Source organism: Eublepharis macularius, chromosome 5 (genome assembly GCF_028583425.1).
Source record: "Eublepharis macularius isolate TG4126 chromosome 5, MPM_Emac_v1.0, whole genome shotgun sequence".
NCBI lineage: Eukaryota > Metazoa > Chordata > Lepidosauria > Squamata > Eublepharidae > Eublepharis > Eublepharis macularius.
In genome coordinates, this window is record NC_072794.1 from 147,884,314 (window position 1) to 147,904,319 (window position 20,006).

At 41.9% G+C, this 20,006-nt stretch overlaps 1 protein-coding gene across 1 annotated transcript in view; it reads left to right on the forward strand.

Moving 5' to 3' along the window:
- SLC9A8 (solute carrier family 9 member A8) overlaps positions 1 to 20,006 on the forward strand; it is a 74,480-nt gene that overhangs the window by 3,150 nt on the left and 51,324 nt on the right. The window contains exons 2-3 of the mRNA XM_054980661.1: positions 2,267 to 2,445; positions 14,382 to 14,462. Coding sequence (XP_054836636.1) covers positions 2,267 to 2,445; positions 14,382 to 14,462 — 260 coding nt within the window. The remainder of the gene's footprint in view (positions 1 to 2,266; positions 2,446 to 14,381; positions 14,463 to 20,006) is intronic.

Below are 20,006 nucleotides of genomic sequence, written 5' to 3' on the forward strand. Positions count from 1 at the left end.
GCAACTTCACTGTGTATTGTAAGGTTTCTAATATTGTCTCCAGTTCTAGCTTTGGGTTGTGTGAAGAAGCCCTGAGATACCTATATTTCCTAACACTCTTTGGGAAGGCATGGGACTGAGTCAGCAGTGTTCCTTCCCCATCAGTGAAGTGGAAGAAGTTGAACCATTCTATAGCGGACAGCAGTGTAAATGCAATAAACCTGCAGCCAGGGCTGTACCGTACCAGCAATCGCTTCACATTGTGTCACTGCTGCATTATCACCATGTGGGTGGAATAGTGGAACCTTGCTTACACAATTCTCTCTCTCTGTTTTATGTTACAAGTATGTAACCCAGCATTTTGGTGTGGATATGATTTCTACATCACATGGAGGACCTACATCCAAAGTTGGTTTGATGCATCCTCAGCTTTAAATTTGTGCAGAGTGCCCTCATTCCATCTTTTTTTGACCTACATTCTGATGGAGTTAGTGACACAGACCCAACCTGTAGTTCCTCTGGAGCTGAGATTTTCCTTAAACCACTGTATCTCTACACAAGACATCTGGCACATGTAGCTATTTACCTCAATCCACTATTTCCCATTATGATTTTTGAATGCCCTTTTCTGTCCCTCTGTGCGTGTGTGTATAAATTTTTGTCTTTGCTGAAAAATATTTCCTGTAGAATCAGCTTTTTGCTTTGGGTTGTTCTTGCTTTGTTTCCTAGATAGGGAGAGGGCAATCTCAGTCTAGGTAGAGACAGGTGTAGGAAGAGATGTGAGTAATGCGATGGCAAAAAAAAAAATAGCCGGGGTAGGGGTTGGTATATGCTCCAAACCTTGTAGTCAATATAGAAAGTTTGAGAGGGTAAAATACGCAGACAAGACATAACATTTTGCCGTATTCCTGCCACGTCACATGAAGCGTTGTCTCTCCCCACTGCTGTTGAACCTTAGCCAACCATTGTGTATCTGGAGTGAAAGGAAGGGCTTCCCTCTCTGCCTCTCTCTCTTCTCAGTATGAGACACAGCAGGTCAGGCTAGAGTGAGATTGCCAAGGTGCCTGAAGGATGGCCAGCTGGTTGTGGAGAGAAAAGAATACAGCCACTACCACCACCCCACTCTTCCTGAGTGGCTGCTGTGGTGGTTTTACTCTTCTCTGCAGTCAGCTGGCTCTCCTCCTGTCAGTCGCCCAGCTGCTGAGATGAGAGCACAGAAGCTGCAGAGAAAGGGCTGGTGGTGTTGGAGAGGACAGGCCATTTGTTTCCTGAAATGAGGCCCACCGCTCAGGGAGGCTCACACTCAAACTCCAATTTCTTTCACTGCAGCTGTTTTATGGTGGGAACCATCAGCCCAGACTACCAGTAACCACACCAGGCAATAACCTTGCTCACTTTCCTGTAATGTGGGGCAGATGCCGCTTTGGGGAAGAGCCACAGGTGTTTTCTGAGCCACAGAGTTTCACTGCCTTTGGAGAAAACAGTTGTTATAGCAGAAAGACCTTCTCCCTGGTGACTTGCCTTGGCATGTGCTGTATAGAGCAGATCAAGATGGGTAGCTGCGTTAGTCTGTGGCAGTGGAAAAGAGCAAGAGTCCAGCAGCATCTATAAGACTAACAAATTTAGTGGTAGGGTATGAGCTTTTGTGAGCTACAGCTCACTTCTTCGGATACGAGATATCTGGGGAAGTGAGCTGTGGCTCATACCTTAGCACTAATTTTGTTAGTCTTATAGGTGCTACTGGACTCTTGCTCTTTCCCACTGTATAGATCAGTGGCTCTTTGCCACAGTATGTGTATGGGTCATTTGGAAATATATGTTTACATTTCCATCAGTGGCGAGTGTTACTAGTTGTACTCCTTGGTTCTGTCTGAAAGTGTCAGCCCTCTAATAATCTCTGGCCATTCAGGACTGTGTCTCTTACCTTGCAGATTGTCATTGCCCAGCTGTGCCTCTGTATTTCTTGAAGCCTGAGTGATTTGCCATGGGACAGGAGTTTCTAGAAAGCCAGCCTCTGATTTTCCCCACTCCCTTCATTTACAGAGCCAATGCCCAGTTGACTATGAACTGGGCTATTTTTTCCCCTGAGTCTTTGGAGTCATAATATTTATGTGTAGGCCTGTAATTAGGAACTGCTGCCTTAAGACATGTTGCATGTTAGTGAGTTTGTTTTTCAAACAATATTTTTTGATCTTCTCAAGTTTTGGGTGGGTGGGTGAGGATTTGTTTTTATTTATAGTTCACTTTTTGGTTAGTCTGACCTTGCTTTTTATTTATGCTCCTGCAGGTTCTCAAATGCTACCCATGAATTGCTCAACGCCACTCTTCATACCACCCTGGCCCTCACTACTAAACTGGTACTGCCGACACCTGCCAAGCCAATCCTTCCGGTTGAAACTGGGGCACAGGCACAACAGGAGGAGCAGTCAAGTGGCATGACAATATTCTTTAGCCTTCTTGTATTAGGTGAATGTACATTCTGCCCTTTCCTGTCCGTTATTTTTGAGTCTGTTCTGGAGGTAATGTGTGTGTGTGTTATGTGCTGTCAAGTCACCTCCAACCTATGGCAACCTTATGAAGATTTTTCCAAAACGTCCTATCATTAACAGACTTGCTACAAATGGGAAAAAATGGAGCCTGTGACGCAGCATGTTGGTTAGGATATTCTGCTTTTTTCAAAAGCCAATATTCACAGAGCTGTCGATGAATTTTGAGCATGGATTGGATGCACAACAGTTCTGTTTTGCTGTTGAAAACATAAGTCTAGCTCCATCCCACAGAGTTAACATTTTGTGAAAGTTTGACAGGCATGGAAATTTGGGGCTGTGTTAACCAGCTGCTTTCAAAACTAGATTTTATTTTCTTTCAGATTAGCACCCCTGATATATACAGTGCAATAAATTTAAATGGGAGAGGGCTAGACTGCTCTCCCAGCAAATGCCTGGGGTCATCCTTGTTTTCACCCTTCCAAAATCTTTGGTTTTGCCCGTGAGGTAGCCAGCCAATAGTATGCCTAGGAGTTCTTTTCTAAAAATGGATCTCATTGATGAGCTCTAATGTACCACCCTTCCAAATATTGCCTGCCAAAAAAATTTCACTACCATTGTTCCCAGTTGCCATCTCTCCCACCTGGGTCTCAGGAATCCTCAGCACCTTCAAACTCCTCACCCTTTCAGAATCCTCCCAAATGCCAGATAGATTTCCCTTCTCTAATTCTGCCTGTTTCTCTGGCAGCCAAATCTCCATTTCCAAAATTCATAGGCCACCACTATCCATTCTACACATTCTCTTGACAGCTACACAGTTCGTTTAAATTAAAAGGGGGAAAGGTTGAGGCGTGTGCCTTGCAGTACCAGCCATTGGTGGATCAGTCCTTTTGTCATGCTAAGGGCATCTTGTTTTCTCTGGCTTTACAAGGCCTTTATTTGAAGTTTGAATTGAGCAGTTCTATAGGCAGGTTTATTTGCTTTACATTATTTATAGTCTGCCTTTCTCATTGGGGCTTAATGCAGATCCACCTTGTAAGTCAGTACAATCGATGGAATAAGATATCTTGATAAGCGAAGTAATAGGACTAGGTTTACAGAAATCTGAAAATAAAGCATAAGAATTAAATGTGATTATGTTAACAATGCTAAAAAGTAGACATACACAAGTACATAACAATGTTGTGAGAGCAAGATAATACATACGGCAGATAAATAATATATGTTATACACAATAGTGTGGCCCACAGTTCTGTTCCTTTTTTTTTTTTTTGAACCATCATATAACCACCTTTTTAAAAATGCCCTCCTAAACGATTTGGTTTTACGTAGTTTACAGAATGCCTGACCTTCTTGTGAGAGCCACATTAGAGAATGCACTCTTTATCCTATTTACATAAACTGGACTTTTTGTTATAGTATTTGGCTGTGTTCCCCAATTACAGTTAGTTGCAAACTTCTGCTTTCCTGACCATCTGATAATCCTTTAACATGGCTGCTCATACAGTGCCATTTTCTGAAATAATAGCAGTAGTGCTTCTTACTGCTCTCCTTTGTTGATAGTGTGCAGTGATGATGCAGCTGCTCTTTCTTATAGGACAAGGGTTGCCTATGAAAACCCTGTGGGAAGTCTCTCTTTAGCTTGCTTTAATCCTTAAAAATGTTAAGGGCACGCTCAGCCAGTAGCTGCTTTTACTCACAGCTGAGCACTGTACTTGTATGCGAATATGGAAAAAGGCCAGGTGCATTTTATTGAGGCATCTCCATGCTTGTACTGAGAAGTTACTTTATTTATTTGCTTAATTTACAGTCTGCCTTTCTTGCCAAGACTCAAAGTTGATTACACAATTAATGCAATAAAAGCAGTATAATAAGTTCAATCAACAGTGCAGTAATACTGAATTACAGAAATTAGAGACCAATATTCTAGAAACAGATAAGAAAATAATGCACTAAAACTGTAATACAAACAGTAATGCAACAAACAACAATAATGGAGTAAAACTGGCTTATAAAATTAGAGACCATTGCAATAAAGCAGTATAATATATAGAACAAACAATGCAATGAAAACTGCATTAACAGGCATGAACTACAACTCTATTCTTTTTATAAAAAAATGGACCCCCCCCCCCGAACAGTTCCATTTAAAGGTATGGGAGATTTCCTGATCTCCTCTGACACGCCATTCCACCAGGTGGGAGCCACAGTGAAGACTGCTTGGGTACAGGTAGTTGTCAGTCTTAGTCATTTGCAGGACAACACTTTCAGAAGGCTTTACTCAGATAAGCAAAGCTGTTGCAGCTGAGCATAATTAATTAGGCTTGTGGTGGTTCCACGATTATTCCAGCAAGCGTTGGTTCTCTGATATTGCCCTGTTTAATTGGGCCCTGTTGCTCCAATATGCATTCAGGATTTGGTGTCTCGCCATGTGATGGAAGAAGGGAACTACTTGGAGTCTTGGCTGGGGTGGGGATTGTTTACCCTGGGGAGGCAATTTTGGGAAGCATCCCTATGGATGCTGTAATTGTGTGTCACCCCTACCGTATGTGCTGGTGTTTGGGATGACTCTGGTCAGGCCTGATTCAAATATAGGTGTGCACTTAAGAAGCCCCAAGCGTATAGTTAGCTTTCTTACATCAAATCATTGAACTCTTGACAAGAGAAACACCGCAGATAATGTTTTAAGTTCATTATCAAGTGGAGAATTCACATAATATTATTATAGAATCTCTCGAGAATCAAGTTCTCTTCGTCAGATGCCTGATACAGATATCTGTATCTGTATCAGGCATCTGACGAAGAGAACTTGATTCTCGAAAGCTTATGCTACAATAAAATTGGTTAGTCTTAAAGGTGCTACTGGACTCTTTTTGATTTTGCTACCACAGACTAACACGGCTAACTCCTCTGCATCTATAGAATCTCTGCTTCCATTCTAAGCTTTTATTATTAAAACATGATTATTTAACTTTCTTGATATCATCTCAATGAACAGAAATTAGATAATTGAAGGAAAGCAATTTCATGAGTCCAAAAATGTATCTTATGCAAAAATATGCAGGTCGCACGCAAGGCCCCCCTTCTAGGAAGTCCTGATCAGTGCAGCTTCTCATATTTATGATCTTATAACTTCAAACACCAGACAAGTTATCTATATTTGAAACATCTTGCTAAAGTATATAAAAATTGCTTGTTCACTCTTGCCAGAATTTTATACTGGCAAAGTCTATGGAAAATTAGTGATAACAAGTTTCTCATACATATACATATCTTTTGGCCCTTTACCAATACATCCATCCTTGAATCCGTATCTTCAGCTTCTGTGAAGTTAGACATTCCTACCATTCTCAGGTGCTCTCTGCAGTTAGGCCTCAACACTTTGTATCTATTGATATGGGTTAGATGGCTGTTGTAATCTGCACAAGGCCATACAATTATGTCACTGTTCTGTTTCGTGTCCCTCTCCAAGGCCTGTGGCATGGCTAGCTATGGAGCCAGACTAGTTTTGTTTCTGTGTTCAAATGTAAGTTATCTGCAGTCTTCTGGGTGAATGCCACAGTGGCACTGTGCACTTGTCAGAATGCTTGGGTTTGTTTTGTACTAACATAGAAATTTTTATATGTGGAGTTGTCAATATGATGTTAAAGGCCAATTAAACAAAGCAAATGAAGACTAGGAATTCCTCTCTCTCTCTTTTTTTTAAACAAAGAAGCAACTTTCCCCCCATTTGTCTTGACAGGAAATGGACTTTTGTCTTGTGTCTGGGGCCAACTTGCTTTTTAGTATACCTGACAAAGAAAGATCAAAGCCAAAGAGAGCAGGAAAAAATATGAAAAGGCAAGATCCGAATGCTTAAGTTCATATATGTCACAAAGAACTGAAAAGCGTTACTCAGGAAGTTGGGCCTTCTTTCTCTTCCACTTCTGGTTAAATCGATCAAACCAATGGCTTGGTTGGAAAACTACAAATATTGAGGTTACTGCCTTTCCCCCCCTGCATACTGGTCCTAGGCAGAAATTCTACAGGTACAGCTTTTACCAGCATGGAGATGCAGTGATGGGGACTGCACTGGGAACAGAGTGGTTCTGTGCATTTAATTGGGAATTCCTTCTTTCTGTTCTGGTTTTACAACGGGCTTTCCATACTTCCTGGCAGTGCCGCAGAGTGGATCCCTGTGTTGCAGTTAGTGTTGGGCATCATTGAATGCTATTAATCCAGAAAAATAATGTATTTTAGAGCAGTCTTTCATGAACAGTTGTGTGTTGGGGGAGGAAGTCTATGTTAATTGACTTTCTTGTAACAGTGTATAGTCTACATTGTCTCCATGTGATATAAGAGCAATGTTGTCCATTGTGGACGGGCAAAGTTATTGCATGGGAACCTTTTCTTGTATCTTTTTTTGATGCCCTTAATTTGTATGTCAACTCTGAGTGATGTCACTCAATTTATATGAAAAAGGTTGGATGGAAAGTCTCTTTGTAATTTTTTCCTTCTCTCTTGTATGCCGTGTTTCAGAATTATGACTTGCATGCTTAATATAGAGAGCAATCCTAAGCAGGTCTGCTCAGAAGTAAGTCCTATTTTATTCAGTGGACCTAATCCCAGGGAAGTGGTGATAGGATTACAGCTGCAGTCATTGAGGTACTCTCTGTTTTTCCTCCTCTGAAATACTGAAACCTTTTGAAATCTCCTTTCTGCTGGCTTCTTGGTTGCTTCATTTTGGGGCCTACTATAGGAATGAGAAGCTGGAAGTACAGGTTTCTGTTTGCTAGGTTTCTATGCAGCAGAAGTTTCAAATAGTTCTGAAAATAAAAGGGCTGCCCTTATACTGCTGCTTCTGTTGTCGCTGGTTGAAGGCACCCATCTTCTGAACATAATGTTACTGCACATCGGTTTTTATTGCCCAAGAACACCTCCAGAATAAAAATGAGAAGGCATTTGTAATTGAGGAGAAATTGAACAATTAATGCCATATTTGTGAAGTGCTATGCAAATATTGATTTAATTGAGCACGTGCCTTTAAGAGACAGGTATTTTTCCTCTTTATCATGAACAATAACAATAACCACCTTGTGCTTATATACCACTCTTCAGGACAGATTAGTGCCACACTCACAGTGATTAACAAGCCAGTGTTGTTATTATCCCCACAACAGACACCCTGTGAGGTAGGCAGGGCTGAGAGAACTGTGACTTTACCAGAATAAAGAAACTAAAGATACTTGAGAGTTGGGCTAAAATTGTGACTGACAATGCCTTTGCTGAATTTGAGTTTGGCAGAAATTAGTTTGGTTTGACAGAAACTTCCACATAAATATGTTTAGGATCTACCACTTACTTAAGGCTAATTCGTAGCGAAGCAGATGTAATGTTTTAAGAATGGTGAGGTGATTTCATTGCACCTTCACTGCTCTTAAAACGTATGTGTACTTTTCCATTCAAGGGCTTTCTTTGAAGAAAAAAAATACATACTAATAAAGTATATAGGTTTTCAAGAGGCATTACAGTTTAACTGAGGAAAAGCTGATTTTTCTTGTGATGCTTATTGAGTTTATGGCTGTGATGAGTGCTTATTGGCTAGTGCCTGTGCCATTACCAGTGCACCACCCACCCCCAATCCCTAGAGCAGTGCTTTTTAAAACTTTTTTCCTATTAGGTGAAGGCTGTATGCATTAAATGCATATCATAACCCCCCTTACAAATATAGAAAATGCAGGCCATCCTTCTTACAAAAGGAATGGATAACTCCGAAGGGTGATCTGCACATTGATCCAGCATTCAACTTGCTTTTCACCCTTAGTATCCTATGAGCAAAGAACCCTTTAAGACTGCTCCAGGAGTACAAATTTGGTTTGATTTTTGCATATAGCCCTTTTGTTTCAGAAGTGGCTTAGGAGTTCGGGGCTAATTTCCAGCTTGGCTGAAGGCAGTCTCCTTTGAAGCAAACGGTTGAGAGAGCCATGCGAATGGGGCCTGCGGGAAACATGATTCCACGAGGATATTAATTTAGCTGTTTTCACGTTTTGGTAGGTCTTTTCCAAGAATGCCATTAAAAGCAGGGCTTTTTTTCAGGGGGAATGCCGGGGAACGGAGTTCCGGAACCTCTTGAAAATGGTCACATGGCTGGTGGCCCCGCCCCCTGATCTCCAGACAGAGGGGAGTTTAGCTTGACCTCCGCACCGCAGAGGGCAATCTAAACTCCCCTCTGTCTGGAGATCAGGGGGCAGGGCCACCAGCCATGTGACCATTTTCTCCGAGGGGAACCCACTGAGTTGCACCACCTCTTTTCCCAGAAAAAAAGCCCTGATTAAAAGCATGCAGGAGACATATGGCCACAGAAGACAAACATTTTCAGCCTCTCTGAAGTGGGACAGTGTTAATTTCTGGGGAGAGAAAAACCCTGTTATGTGTTCAACAGGTAGGTCATTTTGTCTTCTCTATTCAGATCATTCCAAACCAGATTCTCTATATTCAACAGAGAAAGGAGCAAAGGTGTGAGAGCTATAATGAACTCTAGTTTACAGGACTTTTCACAATGAAGACAATCTGAATAACTGACGTTTGCGATACTGTCATTGGGCAGCTAATGCTTCCTTTGCCTAGTAAAGTTTGTTTTTAGGGTATCATAGGCAGTGATGAAGACAGCTAAGCCACAGACCCCAAATCACTTAGATCCATGACTTTCAGCTGCTTAGCTGTCCTCAGCAGTGCATACCTGTGCCACAGTTCTGTATGTTTATGAGCCACACATGAGACACACACAGGCTGTCAATATACATGCCCTGAAGGACCTCTCTAGGTTCCACAGGGCTCGCAAGGTGGAATTGTTTCAACAGGCTTTTAGCTGTGATATATCATGGAATCTGTGCCTCTTGGTTGTTTTTTTAATATTGGTTGTATTTGTGGGACCCCTTAATGGTAGTGATGGTTTAGTTTTAATATATAATATTTATTGATGTTTTTAATTGTTTTTAATGTTGTCAACCACTTCAGGCCTTGTTGGAGGGAGAGGAGGTATAAAAATCTAATAAATAAATAAATACATAAATACATGGTGGCTTTCACTGATACAGCTGCAGTGTGTCTTTTCTGACGCACTGCCTAACTGTTGTAATCCCATGTTAAACAGCTTGGCCTCATATATCCAATGTGTATGGTTATGCCACTGCTGTAGCTCTTTGGTGTTTTTAAGAAAGTTTGAAGATGACGAGTTGTCATTTTCCTCTTTCTGGCTATTTGATGTAGCAGCATTATGCAAAGCAATTAGACATCTGATTCTGCCGGCGAAGTGGCACAAAGCCACACTGTTTTGCTAATGTGACAACTTGTGCTGCCTTGCAAATGGTGTTCCGTAACTGTGACATTGCCCTGGCACAGTGGTAACCGTTCTTCATGTGGAGCATTTTCTTGCATAGGTGTAGGACCAGGCTGTGAGTTTATAGTAGGCAGGTCTTAAACAATAAAGGAAAATGTTTCAGTCCCCTTAATCAGAATAGGTTCTACTGAAATTTGTATGATATTGACTTAGTTTTTTATAGCTGCCAAAGGTTACCAGGTGCTGGGATGCCAGAGTATAGAGGTAACTGTCGTAATTACTTTTGTATTTAAATGTGTGAAGCACATAGCCACAAGCTATCAATGTTTACTGGCAGGAACTTTACCACAATTTGCCTCCTTCATATCAGCCTGTTTCTCCTTTGGATGGAATATGAATCAGTAAACTGTTGAAACTGTAGAACACTGATTGGGAACTCCAAAGTCATATCCAATCATACAAGGCACTCTTGTGAGTGGAGCACAGCTTTCTTGCCTCCCCCTTACCACTACAGCCCCCAGATCTCCCTGAAATACTGTTCCTGGGGGACAAGGAATGCCAGGGGGAGCAAAATGGAGGTCTGCGGCAGGAAGGAGAAATTGGTGGAAATGACCCCTTCCCTTGCATTAGTCTAGATTTAACCCTGTAAAAATTGCACTGCAGTAGAGGCAAGTTTGATTCATGAATAGCTGACCCTGTACTTTGCAGGCCAGATTGTCTTCTCATCAATTCTGACAACACTCTTCTGCAATCTAGAAATGAACAAGATCCTTGTCAGGTTCAGTTGACAGCAGCTTGCCTGAAGCCTGTTGTCAAAAAACTCAAAAGCAGACCTATATTCAGTTGTGAATGAAGAGATGTGAAATTCTGGATGTAGGTCTGAAATAAAATTGGGCTTTGAAACCAACCTGAAAAGCTTATGGGCCTTTGGAATGACAGTTCACAAAGAGCTTGATAAACTGCCTGGGTTTTTTGCTGCATGTCCTTGATTGCTGGAACGGAGGCCGTATCAAGCACTTATCTAAGGGCTGTGTTTGGTTTGGCGAGACACAAGGTGTGCAGGCCTACACCGAATGTGATGAAGTTTTTCATCTATATTCTATATTCATCTATATTCTATATTCATGTATATTCTAGCCACCCTGATGTCCAGTGTGTCCACTGAGAATCGTTCTCCTTGTCAAAAAAGGATTTGATTTATCAGGATTTTGTTTTGTTGTCTATTGCTTTTGAGTGGAGTTGGGGAGGGTTAATTTCACTCTTTTGGCTTCTGAACACATCTTCTGATTTTATCTTTCCTTCATTTTCAAAACCTGAAAATAGCTGAAGATTCAAATGAGAAGGAAATGTTGAGAAGGAAATACAAAAAGAAAATATTGAAAAGGATTACTTTTATTATTGAAATAGATGCAGAAAGCAGTTGAAGAAAACAGTGTTGACTCTCCGTTAGGAAGGGTTGCAAGGGGAAGGTATTATTCAGAAAATGCTGAAGAAACTCAAAATGTGGTTGAGTTGGTTCCAAAAACAGAGCTCCAGTACATATTTCCCTCTTATTTATAGCACCTGTAGATATTTTCTTTTTGTTTTGTTCTTAACAAGTGAACTTCTGTGGCTTATAGTTTATAAAATGCCAGAAGCTACAGGTATTACAAGACTGGTATCTTACAATGCTTTCAGGAGCTTCTCTAGAATCCACCTACCTCAAATTCTGACTCTTCACTGTAAATATGAGAGTCTTCAGACATTTTGTGATCCTATCTTGTACACACATGTTAAAAATTTGAGTGCAGGAACACTGTGGAGACCAAGAAAATTTTGCGGGGTATAACCTTTCACAAATCAAAGCTCACCATGTCAGATACGTTAGAGAGGTTCTGATGAAGTGAACTTTAACTCACAAAAGCTTTTGCCCTGGAAAATTTTGTTGGTCTCTAAGGTGCTGCTGGACTCAGATTTTGTTCTCCTACTACAGCCTAACAGTGCTTCTCACCTGAAACACATTTTTAAAATATGACACGTGACTATTAATAATGATAATGATAATAAACTGTGCTTATATACTGCTCTTCTAGACAGATTAGTGCCTCACCCAGAGCAGTGAACAAGTCATTGTTATTATTATCCCCACAATACAGCTGGGAAGCTGGGGCTGAGAGGAGTGGCTGACCCAAGGCCACCTACTGAGCTCTTGGCACTAGTGGGATTCGAACCAGTAGAGTGCTGATTCCCAGCCGAACCACTTAACTGCTTACTGCAACATAATTTTGGCTTTAATTGAGTAGGGGTAATCCTAACATCGATTAGGCTTCCTCTTGATTGCCAGCTATAATTTTAAAGAGGCACCCAGGCTAGGCTGACCTTGTCAGATCTCTGAAGCTAAGCAGGGTTAGTCCTGGTTAGTGGTTTGATGGGAGACAACCAAAGAAGTCCAGGATCGCTACTCACTGGCAGGCAAGGGAAAACCACCTCTGTTTGAATCTTGCCTTGAAGACCCTATGGGATTGCCATAAATCAGCTGAAACTTGTTGACACTCTGCACACGCACACAGTCTTAAAAAAAGCTCCCAGTTTGTAGAGTCTTACTGATTTTAGTGCTTAATTCACTTCAGAAGAACTCAATAGAGTTTTAAAATGTTAGATTCTTTGGTTAGATTCTTCACTTAGGCTCAGTCTTGTTAATGAAATATAATGCAAGTTCATGCTTTTAGGAATAAATAAATACTTTATTTATTGCATTTCCCTTCCACTGTTCCTCCGTGGACCTCAGGGAAGCATACATGGTGCTCCCTTCATCCATTTGTTTTTGTCATGACAGGAGGTTAGGCTCACTGGACCAAGTGGGCACATGGAGATCAGAAATCGGTTTTCCCTGGTCTAGTCCAACACTGCAACCCATACACCTTTCATGTAAGGTGTTGTATGGATGCAAGGCTGTGCTAGACTAGATTCTTAATCAGAAATGCATACTTTGCAATTGTGAAACTAATGCTTATAGACAAGTGATTCAAAACTGTCTACATAGAACTTAGGCAACTTTCACTGATCACAACAGAGGCTTTGGTCCAGTGTTCCTTACTTAAGCAGAAAGTGCCTTTGTGCACAGGATCATTTCCCCCTCCCCGGCTACAGCCCCCCCATCCTACTATATAAAAGGCAATGCATGTTCCTGACAACTCACCTCCTACCCTGGTGCACCTCCAGAGGGCACTGCTGTGGAGGGAAGCCCAGAAGAGGCAGCCCGCCCCTCCAGAGAGTGCGCCATGGCGGGAAGCCCAGGCCTGGATCAGTCGCGGAGCAGGTGGCAATACTTAGAATCATAGAATCATAGAGTTGGAAGAGGCCATACAGACCATCTAGTCCAACCCCCTGCCCAGTGCAGGATCAGCCTTCACCCAGCTGGGTTCAGGAGCGGAGCAGGTGGCAATGCCTGCCCCCCCTTCACCCAGCTGGGATCAGGGGCAGCGTAGGGGGCAATGCCTGCTCCCCGCGTTCACCCATCTGGGATCAGGCATGGAGCAGGTGGCAGTGCCCACCCCCTTCACCCAGCTGGGATCAGGCATGGAGCAGGTGGCAATGCACGCCCCCCACCTTCACCCAGTTGGGATCAGGCATGGAGCAGGAGGCAATGCCTGCCCCTCCTTCACCTGCCTGGGATTAGGAGCAGAGCAGGTAGCAATGTCTGCCCCCTGCATTCACACAGCTGAGAGACAGTTTGGTGTAGTGGTTAAGAGTGCGGGACTCTAATCTGGAGAACCAGGTTTGATTCCTCACTCCTCCACTTGAAGCCAGCTGGGTAACCTTGGGTCAGTCACAGCTTCTAGCTCTCTCAGCCCCACCCACCTCACAGGGTGTTTTGTTGTGGGGATAATAATAACATACTTTGTAAACCACTCTGAGTGGGTGTTAAATCATCCTGAAGGGTGATATATAAATTGAATGTTGTTGTTGTTGTTATCAAGCACAGAGCAGGAGGCAATGTGCAACCCCTCTTCACCCAGGCAGGATCAGGCATGGAGCAGGTGGCAATGCCCGCCTTCCCCTTTCTAGGGCCCATTTTATTTTTCCCCACAGTGGGCTTTGTTACTAGTATACCATAATCATGGCCTGGAATGTCCCTCAATCCACAGAAGGGGCTTACCAGTTGGCACAGGGATTGCAGTGGGAAGAAGACTCAGGATACACATATGGAACATCAGTATATCTTCTTATCACTTCAATGCTGTTGAAAGAAATCATATCAAAAGCATAAATAAAACTGCAAGAACTGTAATTTGACTATCTTGTCCTCTTTGTGGGAGTTTTTAAAACTTGCAAAGCAGAATTCTAGTCCTTTGGCAGGACTGCAAAGTTTGGGGCTCAGTCTGGGGAATAACCTGCTGGTGGGGACAAAAGGTATTTTTTGGATTGTTGTAACCTGCCTGGAGTCCTGAGATGCTCAGGAGAAAGGCAGGCATATACATATTCTAGATAAAATGAATATAAATACATTCTTTATTAATTTAGATTTATATTTGTTTTTAGTTCATTGCAACGTTTGTTTGAATTTTGTTACTGCTGCTATTGTACCTGTACCTCAGTATTTTTTATTTCTCTTCCAGCTATCTGCATCATATTGGTGCATTTGTTGATAAAATACAGGCTGCATTTCTTGCCAGAGAGTGTTGCCGTTGTTTCTTTAGGTAAGTACTTGTTACCAGGGCAGTATTTCCCATCAGAAAATGAATTGTATTCTTGTGTGCCAATTATCCAGATAAAAGAGAAGTTTTGACATTGCTTTCAGCATTCATGATATTTGTGTGAATATGCTCTGTACACAAATTTGCTGAAGTGGAGAGAGGGAAAGGGGCATGTCATGTGGGGAACAAAAGGGCTATTCAGAGATTTCCTTGTGGATCTAATACAGCTGTCTGAGAATGGACATCAGTTTCAGCATCTCCTCAGTTGTGTGGGTGACATCTCAGCAAAGCCCTTCTTGGAGCTGGTCCTCTGTTAAACAAAGCATGAACTTGGGGAAAGTTGACCAGGGCTCTGTCTTGTTATTGTGTGTGGTCATTGGGACATGTTTACCTAGACAGGTTAGTGCCGCTGTGTCCCACTTTCTACTTCTGCCTAAGTCCACACTAGGATAGCTTGAAGAAAGTTTCCTTCCACTGCAGCTCAGTTTCATATTAAAGGATTCTAGCTTTGCTTTTAAATCCAGTTTAAAGGAAGAACTCTGAAACTGGGCAATGGCTTAGACAAACGACCACAAGGGATCTGTTGACTGCCTGTACTAGCTGGGAAAGAATACTGAGAATCTGGATAAAGAGGAAAAAAAGTTTATTGAGGGAAATAATCCACGTATCAGACCTAGAGAATGAGCGTGTTTTATCTGTTAAAATCATATCAAGCATTCAATACATATACCCAGCAATAAGAAACCCACTAAAAGTCAATAATATTTCATGCACCTGTGCTATGAAAGGGGGAAAGACGCCAGAGAGATAGAAGAGGGGGAGGGAGCAGAGACTACAGCTACATATCCAAGCAGGTTCAGTCCAAAGGTCTGATTCTGTATGCAGGAGTGAGAGTGGCAGGTAGCCAATAATGCAAAAAGGTAATCCAAGAGGTAACATCGTATACAGCAGAACAAGATTATGCCACTTGAAAGACAATGAGAGTCCTGGGCAGGTATATGCTTGATTGGGAATAGATTCTGGATAGAGGCTTGAGAGGTGAGGGGTAAAGTGGGCCAATATGTAAGCCATCCGATGGGCCAAATAAGAGGAAGGCCAGGGACTTGTGAATAACTTTATGTAAGGAAAGGAAAAGGGAGTATCCAGGTAAGGAAATGGTGTGTCCCAAAGTGGCCCTTGGTGAACTCTTGGAACTGGAGTTTGGCACGCATTCTAAGTATTCATGATTAGATTTCTAGAAGTGTTGGCCTATTGGAGGAATAAACTAACACGAGTTCAATTTTTTTCTTGCAAAAATGCTACAGCAACAAGTTTCTTTATGTGGCTAAGGGAATGCTTATTAAATTTGCAGATGATACTAAATTGGGAGGGGTAGCAAATACAGGATGATACAGGATGATCCTGACAGGCTGGAAAACTGGGCTAAAACAAAAAATGAATTTCAACAGAGATAAATGCAAAGTTCTGCATTTAGGAAAGAAAAAATCAAATGCAGAATTATAGGATGGGGGAGACTTGTCTTGGCAGTAGTTTGTGTGAAAAGGATCTAGGGGTCTTAGTAGACCATACACTGAACATGAGTCAGCAGTGTGATATGGTAGCTAAAAAGGCAAATGCGGTTTTGGGCTGTATCAACAGAAGCATAGTGTCCAGATCACGAGAAGTGATGGTATCGCTCTACTCTGCTCTGGTTAGACCTTACCTTGAGTATTGTGTTCAGTTTGGGGTACTACAATTTCAGAAGGATATAGACAAGCCGGAACGTGTCCAGAGGAGGGCAATGAAGATGGTGAGGGGTCTGGAGACCAAGTCCTATGAGGAAAGGTTGAAGGAGCCCAGAATGTTTAGCCTGGAGAGGAGACGACTGAGAGGTGATATGATAACTATCTTCAAGGACTTGAAGGGTTGTCATATATAGGATGACACAGAGTTGTTTTTTGCTGCCCCAGAAGGTTGGACCACAACCAACGTCTTGAAATTAAATCAAAAGAGCTTTTGGCTAAAAATTAGGAAGAACTTCCTCACAGTTAGAGTGGTCCCTCAGTGGAACAGGCTTTCTCAGGAGGTGGTGGACTCTCCTTCTTTGTTGGTTTTTAAGCAGAGGCTAGATGGCCATCTGACAGCAATGCTGATGCTGTGAACTTGAGCAGATCATGAGGGGGAGGGCAGAATGGGTTACATCAGGGCTTAGTTCTTGCGGCCTCCTTACATGCCCAAGGTAATGCCGATCTCCACCTTGGGTCAGGTAGCAATTTTCCACAGGCCAGTTCAGCTACGGATCCTGGAGGTGTTTTGCCATCTTCTGGGCATGGAGCAGGGGTCACTGGGGCAGTCAGGGTGGTAGTTGTGAATTTCCTGCATTGTGCAGAAGGTTGGACTAGATGACCCTATATGTACCTTCCAACCCTATGATTCTCTGAGTCCACGAAAACACCTTTGATCAGTGATCTAATTGCCCAAAATTAGGTGAGGCTTGATGTCTGTCTGGAATGCCTGGTTTCCATTATGCATGAGGAGACTAGGAGTGGCCCTGCTCACTCGCTGGCTTTCTTGCCTTTGATGTGGCAATGAGTGCTGTGTTGTTTACTGGCCTATGCAAAGACCATGAAGGGAAAATAATCCAATCCAAAATGAATTAGGTAACCAGAAAGGATGAGACAAACAAGCCAAAATGAATAAAATGCAAAAGGTTAATACAGAAAATGAAAAATGGATACAGTTTTTTAAAAAACAGAATATAGAAGCCGCAGCCTTCAGTTTTACCAGACATGAGCAAGGCTGTCAATGATGGAATGTTTTAGAGATCATTAATTCATAGGGTCGACATAAGTTGGAAGTGAGTTGATGGTGCAATATACACAAAAAACAATAATATAAAACTAAAACTATATGTATTGCACCTAGGTTATAGGGGTCACTTTCAAAGAACCAGACACAGCTATATAATTACCAGACTATACACATTTTGGCCATAAGGCCTTCTTCAGTGTTTATTAATGGATTACCGCACACCATTTATCTGTTAATCAAGTAAAATAAACCTGATCAGTTGAAGAAATACTGAAACAGAGCATAAGCCTGACATGTTAAACAACATAGAAACTACCCAGTAGGATCATACTTACAGCAACAAACAGTACATAGTTGCAAAGTCTATATAGTTCCTGTTCCTTTCTTACTGCATTTCTTTGAGAGCACTTCCTTACAGAAAAGACCTCCTTGCTGAATAAAAAAGCCCTCTTGAATAATTCAGTTGATTGTGCCCGGAAAAAGTAACTACCCCTCCTCAGTTAAAGAAGTTGGGAAGAACTGCCCCTGCTGCCCCCATAGCTACACCAAAACTGCAGTTCAGAGACAACCTGCCACTGCAACGCTACGGTGGGGAGAATGCAAACATACAGCTGCCTACTAAGTGGTGGGAGAGCCTGCCATTGCTGCTGCCACCTTTGCAGCACAAAAGCTACCCTCTTGAGGCTTGGGGAGGGGCAAATGCCATTCCCGCCTGTGTTCAGTTGGTGACTGTGGAGTTCGACCGCACACAGCTGGAATTGGGGCAGTGGGGGGGATGCTGCCATCCTTCCAAGTGGTGAGGCAGGGATGGGAGTCCCCCTGCAGTTCTCACAGGACCCTGCCTCTTGTAAAACATTATGTTCAATTTGTAATTCAATAATAAGCCAATAAGGGAGGGGGAAGGCTCTGAAAGCATTACTTTTCTATGCCTGATCAGGGCAAATCATATTCAAATGGTGTGTCGGGCAACAACAAAATATCTTTAGCTGCACTTGAGCAGTTGCCCATTGAGAGCCCAAATATGCCATGTAGGTTTAACTTCTAATATAGTATTACTCCTTTGGTCTTGGACTCGTTTATGCACAACTATTTCTGCAACAAGGCATACTGATATCATTCAAGAGGCGCTTGTGTGTACAACTGCAGAGCCAGTATCATCGTCATACAATAACATATTCATTAAATTGACTTCAAGAAGCAAATACGTGGCTGAAATTCTGTGATCAGGTTATTAATATATAGCTTATTGTGGAAAATAGAAGGGACATCCCTGTCACATGCCTCTTGTAGGAACAGACCCAGACCCCAGGCCTTCAGTGCCTGCTGTAACTCATTGAGGTACTTAATGGAAATTTTTAATTGAAATGAGTAGCTATGTGTTAGCATCTGTAGAGTGCAGCAACCAAGGCCTGATTTAAATGTGATTCTGGTAAGCCAAAAACACTTACCCTTTGTGCGCTCAACGCATCACGTTTAAACTGGCCCACTAGCCATGCAAAGCATGGGTGCTTTCCAAGGACAACAACTCGCTTTAAAGGAGATGCATCATAAATCATTTCTAGCACTCAAACGTTAGCGTCATAGAGACACAAACTAAAACACCTTTATCTTCCTTTCTTTTGGATCCTTTTTAGCTGGGTTGACCACAGTAGAAAGCGTCTTCAGTTGCAGCTCCTTAGACCTGGTTTCCTGCTGGCCGCTTATTTTGAAATTGGATAGGTATTCTGGAAACCTCTTTGTCTGATATTTTATCCTATAGTTGTCCAGAATATCATTTTGATGGAGATTGGCATATTATCAATATAGCATGCTAGTTAATAAGTAATCACCACTTAAAGAATGACTCTCAGTGCAGCTGGCTTCATAAGTCATTAAATCATCGCCTGATTTGTCTGATTCTTGGACAAGCTTATGACATCTTACACTGTTTGAATACATTTTAATTGAATTAGGATATCAGACATGAGAGCCCACCTGATAATTAAGTGCCTAGGTTCCTCCCCATTCTTAGTAAGGGCTTGTGCTTTAGTGGTCCCCATCTAACAAAAATATCAGTGAATTCTGTAATGTTTCTACCACAGCAATGTACTTCTGTGGAAAGAGAAGCTCTTCTGAGCCTTCATTGCAATTGGAGGAAAAAAGAACTTTATGCCCTTAAATGGGTTCCTCAAGGAATCCATTATTTTTGTGATCTTCTCTGTAATCTGCCAGAACTCTGTAAGGTGCTGTCTCACCTGGTTGTAGATTTTGCTTATTAATAGTCAGTAGATCAACCTAGGATTTATTAATGGCATATCTCTGAGCTCTCTTTACTTGTTCCTCACTTGTTCCTATTTTCTCCACACATGCTCCAAATCTTTGAGATCTCTAGTTGCTTCAAATTTGCCCCTTACTAAGGGAACTAATTTACGGGGGGAAATATCATTTAGTATCTGACTCAAATATAAATCATTGTCCAAGCTAACATAATTTGACTGTCTTTAAACGTTTCTCCTTTGTAGATAAAAGTCTTAATGACTGAAAATGAGCATTTATATTAGGTAATATTTACTGTGTATATTTAATTTCAGAGAAGAGTTCCCTAACATACTTGAGTGTTCAGTATGTGGAGAGCAATTCAAACAAATTATCTGTTTCTTTAACAGAAGAACTTGCTAAATGGAAGTTTAATACATCATTTTCTAGGTTGTTCTCTGTACCAAATGTAATTCTGTAGCCTTATTTAGTAAGACCATGCTAGGTCATCCAGTAATAAAA